Here is a 10,353-nt window from a genome sequence, read left to right as displayed (position 1 = left end):
TCTACACCCCAGAGGAACACCCCCCTGCTGTTTTCTACACCCCAGAGGAACACCCCCCTGCTGTTTTCTACACCCAGAGGAACACCCTCCTGCTGTTTTCTACACCCCAGAGGAACACCCCCTGTTGCTCTCTACACCCCAGAGCAACACCCCTCTGCTGCTCTCTACACCCCAGAGTAACACCCCCTGCTGTTTGTTACACCCCAGAGGAACACCCCCTGCTGTTTTCTACACCCCAGAGGAACACCCCCCTGCTGTTTTCTACACCCCAGAGGAACACCCCCCTGCTGTTTTCTACAACCAGAGGAACACCCCCTGCTGTTTTCTACACCCCAGAGGAACACCCCCTGTTGCTCTCTACACCCCAGAGCAACACCCCTCTGCTGCTCTCTACACCCCAGAGTAACACCCCCTGCTGTTTGTTACACCCCAGAGGAACACCCCCTGCTGTTTTCTACACCCCAGAGGAACACCCCCCTGCTGTTTTCTACAACCAGAGGAACACCCCCTGCTGTTTTCTACACCCCAGAGGAACACCCCCGTTGCTCTCTACACCCCAGAGCAACAACCCCCTGCTGTTTTCTACACCCCAGAGCGACACCCTTCTGCTAAATTCAGCCCTGAGTTCTGCAGCACCCTTGCGCAATGTACCCCTGTGCTGTGCAATACTCCCCCGCGCAAAGCAGCCAAGTGCAGAGTCATTCATGTGTCAGAACCCACAGTGCAATGTAAGAATTCCCAAGAATGCAGCTCAATTATAAACAAACAAAACAAAGAGAAAGCGCAGCAGCCAATGGATCTTCCCCATCAGGAGAGACAAGTAGCGAGAGATGCACAACAGGGACTGGGCGCACAAACAGAGCCCCGCCCATTTCCCAAATCGTGCCCCGCCCCTTCAGCTGGGGGAACACAAGGGAGACTCAGCGCTCTGCAGACACAAGAGCCACTTCCATCCCAACTGCCGCCTGTCCGGGGCTCGTGTCCTGCACTAAGTTCCCGGGGAACGAGTTTAATAACCCGGACCTCTTGCTCTGAAAGGTGAGAGGCAAATACCTTTATTCTATATCCTTATAATCTCATGTACATATAAACTGCAGACTGCACTGGATTCTGCACAGCCTTCCACTTGTATCTGAATTAAATGCTTATTTACCAGTCACATTAATGGTTCCACGTGGGTGAGGGTTCTGGGAGTTGTAGTTCAGCCATGTGTCACCGTGATGTTAATTACTTGGGATGATTTAAGTCATTTGCAGAGTTCTGGGATAGGGGGTATCTTCAGCCTGGTGCTGCAACTCCCAGCAACTCCCTGACAATAAAATGGCTAATTTTAGCTTAATGGGGTAGTTCGTCTTAGTACATTATAAAATTGGCTAACTCTAAACTTTTCAATTGACCTTCATTTTTTTATAGTTTTTGAAGTATTCTCCTTCTTCTTCTGACTCTTTCCAGCTTTCAAATGAGGGTCACTGACCCCATCTAAAAAAAAAACCAAATGCTCTGGAAAGCTACAAATGTATTGTTATTGCTACTTTTTATTATTTGTCTTTCTATTCAGGCCTCTCCTATTCATATTCCAGTCTCTTATTTAACTTAAAGCATGGTTGCTAGGGTAATTTGGACCCTAGCAACCACAGAGCAGCTGAATAAAAAGCTAAATAACTAAAAGAAAAAAACCCCACAAATAATAAAAAAATGAAAACCAATTGCAAATTGTCTCATAATTTCGCTTTCTGCATCATATTAAAAGTTGATTTAGGGTTAGTTCACACAAGGAGATTTGGGGATATTTTGTCACCTGGCGACTCGTCTTCTGAGCCACAATCTACCCGAACTGCCTCAACGTATCTTCCCATAGGCTATAATGAAAAGTCGCCTGCGCTAAAACACACGTGGCGATGCGTTTTCCAAAGTCTTCGGGCGACTACAGAAAATGCATTGCCGCGTGTGCTTTAGCGCAGGCGACTTTTCATTATAGCCTATGGGAAGACATGCTGAGGCAGTTTGGGGAGATTGTCGCTCAGAAGACGAGGCGATTAGTCACCAGGCAATAAAATCTCCCCAAATCTCCTCGTGTGAACTAACCCTTAAAGGGGAACAACCCTTTAACACTGACTGCAGGGGAACATATTGCCCAGCTCTTAAATAAACATAAGCTTATTTTTGTAGGCCTAATTGTTAATGTTATTCATTGTGTTATCTATTACAGCGACCCTCAGTACATTTTTTTTTTGATTGGCACTGAATGAGTTAATACCCCCCCCCCAGTTTGGGAGAGTGCAATAGACTGATACCATGACAGGCGTGACTTGCTCCAGAGAGGATCATGGAGTTATAAAGAGCCACGCAGGGCACAGGAAAGCGCATGGCACTGGAGCGGGCAGCCCTCCTGCACGGCACAGACCTGATGGGTCACACCTCTCAGATACAGGGGCGACACACGGAGCCGTGAAGAAGCACCATCACAAGCACAGCATCAAGCACAGATATGAGCTGCTGGAGACCTTGGGTCGGGGGACATACGGCAAAGTGAAGCGAGCCACGGAGAAGGCTACTGGAAAAATGGTGAGTGTTGCCATAACTTTTAATATGTTATACAAAGGCCAATTCTTATAGTTTTTTAATTATTTGCCTTCTTCTCTGACTCTTTCCAGCTTTCAAATGGGGGTCACTGACCCCATCTAAAAAAAACAAATGCTCTGTAAGCCTACAAATATATAGTTATTGCTAATTTGTATTCCTCATTTTTCTACTCATACCCTCTGCTATTCATATTCCAGTCTTTATTCAAATCAGTGCACGGTCGCTAGGGTAATTTGGACCCTAGCAACTGGATGGCTGAAATTGCAAACTGCAGAGCTGCTGAATAAAAAGCTAAATAACTCAAAAACCACAAATAATAAAAAATTAAAACCAATTGCAAATTGTCTCAGAATATCCTTCTCTACATCAGGGGTGCCCAAAAGGTAGATCTACTAGTAGACCTTTAGCTGGTGATCAGTAGATCTCAAGACACTGTCAACAAACAGCTTGTCTAAATCACCCTACTGTTTCATTCTTTTCATTCAGATATTTCATAAGAGGAATATTATGGATGTAGATCATTATGGGGCAACATCACTAAAAGTAGACCTCCCATTAGTAAAGTATGGGCACTCCTGCTCTACATCCTACTAAAAGTTAACTCAAAGGTGAACAACCCCTCATATAAAAAGTTATATGCTTTTCTATCGGCCTCAATGTGTAACAATATCTTGATATGTCATGCATAAGATCAATGAACATTTAAATTCTAATAAAGAGTTCAAAAAAGGTGAACAACCCCTTTAAATTTGGGCCAAGTCTGCCCTAAAATTTTGCCCTAAACGACTCTGTCCAAATGGAGTCGAGAGGGAGTTGTGTCCCCTTTCTATTCTAATCATGCTGATGGCCCATACCTGCACTGAGGAGTGGCAAACTCTACTGCCAAATGGCTACATGCCTGCCCATGTTTACTTTGCTATCTATCTGCTTCAACCCTGATTGCTACATCTCCCTTCCACACTGACTTACACAGGAAGCAGCAGGGGAGAGAACAGAGTGAGGAACATCAAGTCCCAAACTAACGCACGTGAGGCATTTCCCCCTGCCAAACAAAACAAACTGATTGCTTTCATGGCCAGATTCCTCGCGCCGGGGCCCTAGGGACAATCTTGGGATATTCAGGGCTATAGATCCCGTTAGAGGCTGGAATGGAATGCTCCGGGTAGAACAAAGCCCCCTACAAAGGGAAGGTGATCCATAGGGTGACTAATCCCACCAAACAATCACAGCTCCTGGGAATTATCCGGCACATTCTGTTCTGTCCGGAACAAAGTCTTCCATCTCCCCCTGCATTCTTGTCCTTTATGAGACTGAGACAGAGGTTTTATACCCACAAGTCCCTCTATATAAGTCTGATCCACACTAAAGTCATGTAATAGGTACATAAACTATTTCTTACTAACCCGTTCATATCTGATTTGGAAAACATATTTATATTTTTTTCCCATTAAAGATTTAGAATTAATTATATATATGATATATATATATATATATATATATATATATATATATATATATATATATATATATATATATATATATGATTGGGCTCAGTTTTACAGCAGTCTCCTGTTCTTCAGTGTTTCCTCCATTCATGCTGTTTGGGACAATGACCCATAGTTCATACATTGGTTTGGGGGAGGTGGAACAATGATTTTCTCACCCCCAAACACAGGTCATTAGTGATCTATCATTTCTAAAGGCCCCTTATACGAGCCGATAAAAGCTGCCAACAGACCAAGCCGACAGCTTATTGGCCCATGCATCGGACCATCCGACGGGCTTCCCAGATCGATATCTGGCCGAAAGTCGTTAAAAAATGTTCAAAAATCACGTTGGATCGTGGCCGCATCTATGCGTCTATGTGGTCCCGTGATCTGATCACCCGTATCAGATCCATTATGATCCGATCGGGCCCGCGATCAGATCAGCCCAATATCGCCCACTTAAATGTGGGCATATAGGGACGAGATCTGCTCGTTTAGCGACATTGCCAAAGGAGCGGATCTCTTAGTCTATGGCCACCTTTAGGGTCAGGGCACACAGGCAGATTTGGCAATTTACATTTTAGCTGGCGGGAAGGCAGGGGAGGCAGTTCGGGGAGATAAGTTGCCTGCCTGTGTGCCCTGACCATAAAGGGTGGGTACATCTTTTATCAATGCCCTGGACTCAATTGCAAGAGTGCCCTGCGGCCCAAATTTGATTGTTCATATAATTAACACACGGGGTCTGTCTCCTGTCTTGTTCACACCCTCAACCTGATCTCCAGGCCTGGATCTTTTCTATCACAAGCAGGAATGGGAGCAAAACTACAACTCCCAGCATCCTCTACAATAAACTGCTCGAAGCTATAATTCATGTTTTCGTATCCCAGGCACAAAGTCCTCCCCGATCAATGTTTCCTGGGGGTGGCCAACTTTTCTGGATATATATTTATTTTTCTTCCCTATTAATAACATTGGGATCAACCATCATTTTTAAAATACCGGCCAGGTGTCTATTTATAAAGCAACTTACATAAGCAGCCCTTCCTCTGTAACGGAACTCATTCCCACTTTGTTCTAAGCACAGTCTGCCATTCATTCCCAATACTTCCTGCTCTGAAGAACAAAAGGTGCTGTTGTACAACAGGGCATATCACTTACACCCTTATACAATGGCATTTGTACGCTGTTCCTGCTTTGCATGCCTCATATCAGCTGTCAGTCAGCCGTAGTGGTGCACGATCCAGGGACAGAACTAAAGGAAGCTCAGGGGCTGCAACAACGCCCAGGCTCAATGGACAACATGACTTTCATAATGATAGAAACAATTCACTTTTAGCATGGTGCAAAAATCAAAGAAAAAATTGCAGTCGGTCTTTTTAGTTTTTCAATTATTTTCCTTATTGTGTATGAAGTTTTTAGGCTTATCTGTTTGCTAGGGGTTAATTATCCTAGCAACCAGGCAGAAACTAGATGACTAGTAAGTGAAGCTTCACAACCAGATAAGATATGCCCTCACAACCTATACAAAATAAACAATGAAGACCAACCGAAGAGTTGCTTAGAACTGACAGAGTATAACACACTGAAGAGCCAGTATATGTCCAAGGATGTCAGATCTAACACTTTAGCATTTAAAGGGGAAGTAAAGTCTAAAATAGAATAAGGCTAGAAATGCTGTATTTTGTATACTAAACATAAACATGAACTTACTGCACCACAAGCCTAATCAAACAAATGATTTAGGCTTTCAAAGTTGGCCACAGGGGGTCACCATCTTGTAACTTTGTTGTACATCTTTGCATGACCAAGACTGTGCACATGCTCAGTGTGGTCTGGGCTGCTTAGGGATCATCATAAATTATCTACACAGCACAAGTCAAATAATATCTGCCAGAAGCCGATACAACAAGACTGATTAATAATCAGAATATACAGACTGCACTGGGTCCTGTGTTGTCATGTAATCTAATGTGGATTTTATAGTTTTTGTATTGTTTAGTACAAACTTACTCCAACTCTGCAAAACCAGTGGCTGCAGCAAAATAATCCTCCAAATAGAATCCCAGTTTATCTGTTTAAATCTGGCTCCATGATCTTTGTCCCTGCAGCTGGAGTTGGAAATGGTAAAGGGATTGTAAAGGCAAAAATAAAATCCAATACAAATCTCTACACAGTTACCGACTGCTCTACAGGGAAACAAACAAAAGCTGCTTGAGTTCTGCATGGCTGGGAAGTAAGGTGGGGGCTCCCCCTGCTGTTCATAAGTATGATTGTTTCCCTACAGAGCAGTTAGGGACTGTCTGACAATTCCTATCCAAAGCAGTAAATGAAGGGAGAATTTCACTGCATACAGTCAGGTTTCTTATAAAAACGGTATACATTTTTTAATTACAGTATATTGTAGATAGGTTTTGTTTTCATTAAAGAAAGTAAAAATGGGGTTTTATTTTTTTGCCTTTACATGCCCATTAACAGTATAATTGTTCCAGTACATGGTGTACACATACCGAGCAAGGAATAAGGCAGGTGTTAGTGCTCAGCTCTGTTGAGGATAATCACTGATCACTTCTTCCTAATAAATCAGAATGGCGGTCAACTGCTCAGAACAACCAACACCTGAAACTGTAACTATACTATACTGTACTATAGGGCTGGGGGAGTTGGGGTCTTGGGGTGTCAGTGTGATCAAAGCTTTCTCAGCTGTTCAACTGAGAATTAGAAATTAAACTTTATTTAAGGATAAAGAAACCTCAATTCTTGGAGGGTCACTGGGGTGTGTTTTTTCCTGAAAAGCGAACCAAGACATGGAAAAAACATTGATTTGGTTAAATGGGGGTTATTTACACCCCTCCAGTGAATTGGGGTTCAATCTTAGATACTTTTTTTTAGGGTTTTGTTTTCTTTCAAAATCCCGTTTGTCTGCACTTTGAGTTGCAATGTCAGCTTGACTCAGCCCTTCCTCCCAGTACTCTGTTATCTGTCAGTTACATGGGCGGCAGCCGGAGGATGTGGTGAAAGTGTCGGAAACAGCTGAGACCAGTGAGGTTAGGGGCCGGCTTATAGAGAGGAGACTTGTGCCAGATCCTAATGAAAGCAGCTGTAGCACAACATATGCAGCCTTTGTATCAGTAGTCTTTACTGCAGGAAGGTGACGGTGCCCGGACAGAGCTGCCCTCCTTCTCACATTATGTTAATATGACTTAATAAAACAGAAAAATTAAAACACAGATAATACTGCTTGTATAAACATTGTACCTGGTGATAGTTCCCCTTTATAAATGAAGTAGTAGGTTAGAAAGCAAAGTAAAAGTGCCACAGGCTGGGCGATCTTCTTTTGAATTGATGGGTACAGTACCACTGGCCATATGTAATAACTATTTGGGGCTCCGGGTTCCCTTTAATTCCTCATTGGTTTCCAGTTTATCTTGTTCCATAAGAAGAAACCAGAACCTGTCCCTTTTTAATTTGTAAACATTAAATTAACCCAGTAGGTTGGTTTTGCTTCCAATAAGGATTAAATTGGATCAAGTACAAGGTACAGTTTTATTATTACAGATAAAAAAAGGAAATCACTTTAAAAAATTTGGATGAGATGGAGTCTATGGGAGATGCGCTCTCCATAATTTGGAACTTTCTGGATAACAAGTTTCCAGATAACTGATCCCATACCTGTGTGTGTATGTATGCGCATGTGTGTGTCTATATATATATATATATATATATATTAAATAAATAAAATATACAAGCCTATGGTAGGGGTACCTAACCTGTATTTTGGGACCCAAAAATGGATCCCCACACTGTAGGGTTTTGCTGAAATAGAAAATAGTAATTGAATGAGGCACATGACTGTTTGGACACCAAGATTTGGTTCAAAAAGTTGTTTTATTACTGAAATAACTTGCTAGCTGTGTAACTTTTACTGGGACAGGCGGAAAGTCAGAAAAAGGCAGAAAGGTGGCATGACGAGGGCAGATTATGGCACAGAAACAGGAATATGGGCACTGCCCCCCCCATGTTATGCCATGGGCACATAAATCCCCAGTGATATCATAAAGACGCTGAGTTTTTTATCAATACTGAGCTAATTTGTCCATGGGCAGTAAAGACCAAGTCTGCAGCTTATTGGCCCTTGTGTTGGGCCCATCCGACGGGTTCCCTGATCGTTATGTGGCTGAAAGTCGGACAGATGCCGATCAGGCAGGGTAAAAAATCACGTCGGATCACGGGCGCATCTGTTTGTTGATGCAGTCCCGCGATCTGACCGCCAGTATGACCTCAGTTCTGATCCAATTGTTGGGCCCTAGGGCCCACGATCGGATCAGCCCGATATCGCCCATCTCAATGTGGGCATATCGGGGAGGAATACTCTCGCTTGGCGGCATCGCCAAACAAACGGATCTCCCTGTGTATGGCCACCTTTACCCACACCTTTATATGTATGGCCACCTTTACCCACAGCAACCAATCAAATTGTTGCAACTGGCTGAAGAATCACTGATTGGTTGCTATGGTACCTGCACCCCGTCCCCAGCTATAGCTGCCTGAGCCGCTCCCATAATAACATTACTGTATCTCTGGTTTAACACTGCAGTGTCACCATTGTGAGGCTTTGTCAGATTAAAGGCCAAGTCGTTCCAAAAAAAAAAAAAAAAAGGGTTACTGCCCACGGGCAAATTTGCGATCCCTCCTGTTCGTATATATTAGTATTTCCCCCAGTGAAGGCTAATAGGCGCAGAGTAACAGGGAGATAATGGGAGCACCGGAGCGCACTACCCTGTACTTAACAGTAATCCCTTGTTGTTGGAGGGGAATGTGTCATCTGATCACGGGATCCCAATTTGGAAGAGGAAGGTGCACATTATTATGGTTCAGCTAATGAGCAGCTAAATAGCAGCCACAGTTACAGTCACGCAGGGGCTCATAGCTGGAGTATTTATGTCTGAGTGCTGGAAACCAAAAGCTAGCAGATATTGGATGGGTGCAGTCCCAAGAGATAACCGTTCTAGTAACCCATAGCAACCAAGCAACAGCTAGCATTTTACTGCTTTTTCGTTGTTATGGGTTGCTAGATATGATGATCTCTTCTTTTTAGACACAAAAACAGAGTGCTGTACCTGTTAAAGGAACAGTAACACCAAAAAATGCAAGTGTTTTAAAGTAATGAAAATATCATGTAGTGTTGCCCTGCACTGGTAAAACTATTGTGTTTGCTTCAGAAACACTACTTTAGTTCATATAAACAAGCTGCTGCGTAGCAATGGTGGACATTAAAAAAATTCTATATGACACTGTGTAAATGGTGGATAACAGATAACACCATTATGTTCTACGGAGCTTATCTGCTGTGTAACCTGAGCCTTTTCTCCTTTGAATGGCTGCCCCCATTGGTACACAGCAGCTTATTTATATAAACTATAGTAGTACTTATCTGTTATCTACTGTGTATCCTGTGCTTGAATGGCTGCCCCCATGGCTACACAGCAGCTTGTTTATATCAACTATAGTAGTACTTATCTGTTATCTACTGTGTATCCTGTGCTTGAATGGCTGCCCCCATGGCTACACAGCAGCTTGTTTATATAAACTATAGTAGTACTTATCTGTTATCTACTGTGTATCCTATGCTTGAATGGTTGCCCCCATGGCTACACAGCAGCTTGTTTATATAAATTATAGTAGTACTTATCTGTTATCTACTGTGTATCCTATGCTTGAATGGCTGCCCCCATGGCTACACATCAGCTTGTTTATATAAACTATAGTAGTACTTATCTGTTATCTACTGTGTATCCTATGCTTGAATGGCTGCCCCCATGGCTACACAGCAGCTTGTTTATATAAACAATAGTAGCGTTTTTGAAGAAAACACACCAGTTTTACCAGTGCAGGGCAACACTGCATTATATTTTTATTACTTAAAAAAACAATTAAATTTTTTCATGTTACTGTTCCTTTACCGACCAACCTAATTCAGGTGTCGGGTGCTAAACAGCCTATTAGACCCCCTGCTTAGGGTAAGAGCAATCTATAAGCAAGTCCAAGGTCGCTGTCACACACTGATCCATTTGGTGATTTTATTGGCTCAATTGGAGACATAACGGGCCCTTTATCAAGCCTCTCTTCTTATTAGATCATCACATCAAAAAAAAGGGATGAAACAAGAGAGTATAATATTGTTAAGGGTCTTTGTTTGCAGGAAGAGTCCTGCTGCATTGTCCTTATTGCTGGGCACTGTTTAAGCTTATTTAGTTTACTGGGATCTTTATGTGCAGGCTATAGG

At 42.9% G+C, this 10,353-nt stretch overlaps 1 protein-coding gene across 1 annotated transcript in view; it reads left to right on the top strand.

Annotated features, from left to right (window-relative positions):
- Nucleotides 1-881: 881 nt before the first annotated feature.
- The window catches only part of LOC108715894 (NUAK family SNF1-like kinase 1), a 29,526-nt gene continuing 20,054 nt past the window's right edge, over nt 882-10,353 (top strand). The window contains exons 1-2 of the mRNA XM_018261430.2: nt 882-1,038; nt 2,210-2,565. Coding sequence (XP_018116919.1) covers nt 2,296-2,565 — 270 coding nt within the window. The 5' untranslated portion in view covers nt 882-1,038; nt 2,210-2,295. The remainder of the gene's footprint in view (nt 1,039-2,209; nt 2,566-10,353) is intronic.

Source organism: Xenopus laevis, chromosome 4S (genome assembly GCF_017654675.1).
Source record: "Xenopus laevis strain J_2021 chromosome 4S, Xenopus_laevis_v10.1, whole genome shotgun sequence".
Lineage (NCBI taxonomy): Eukaryota > Metazoa > Chordata > Amphibia > Anura > Pipidae > Xenopus > Xenopus laevis.
This window is presented reverse-complemented; position numbering and strand designations above follow the sequence as displayed.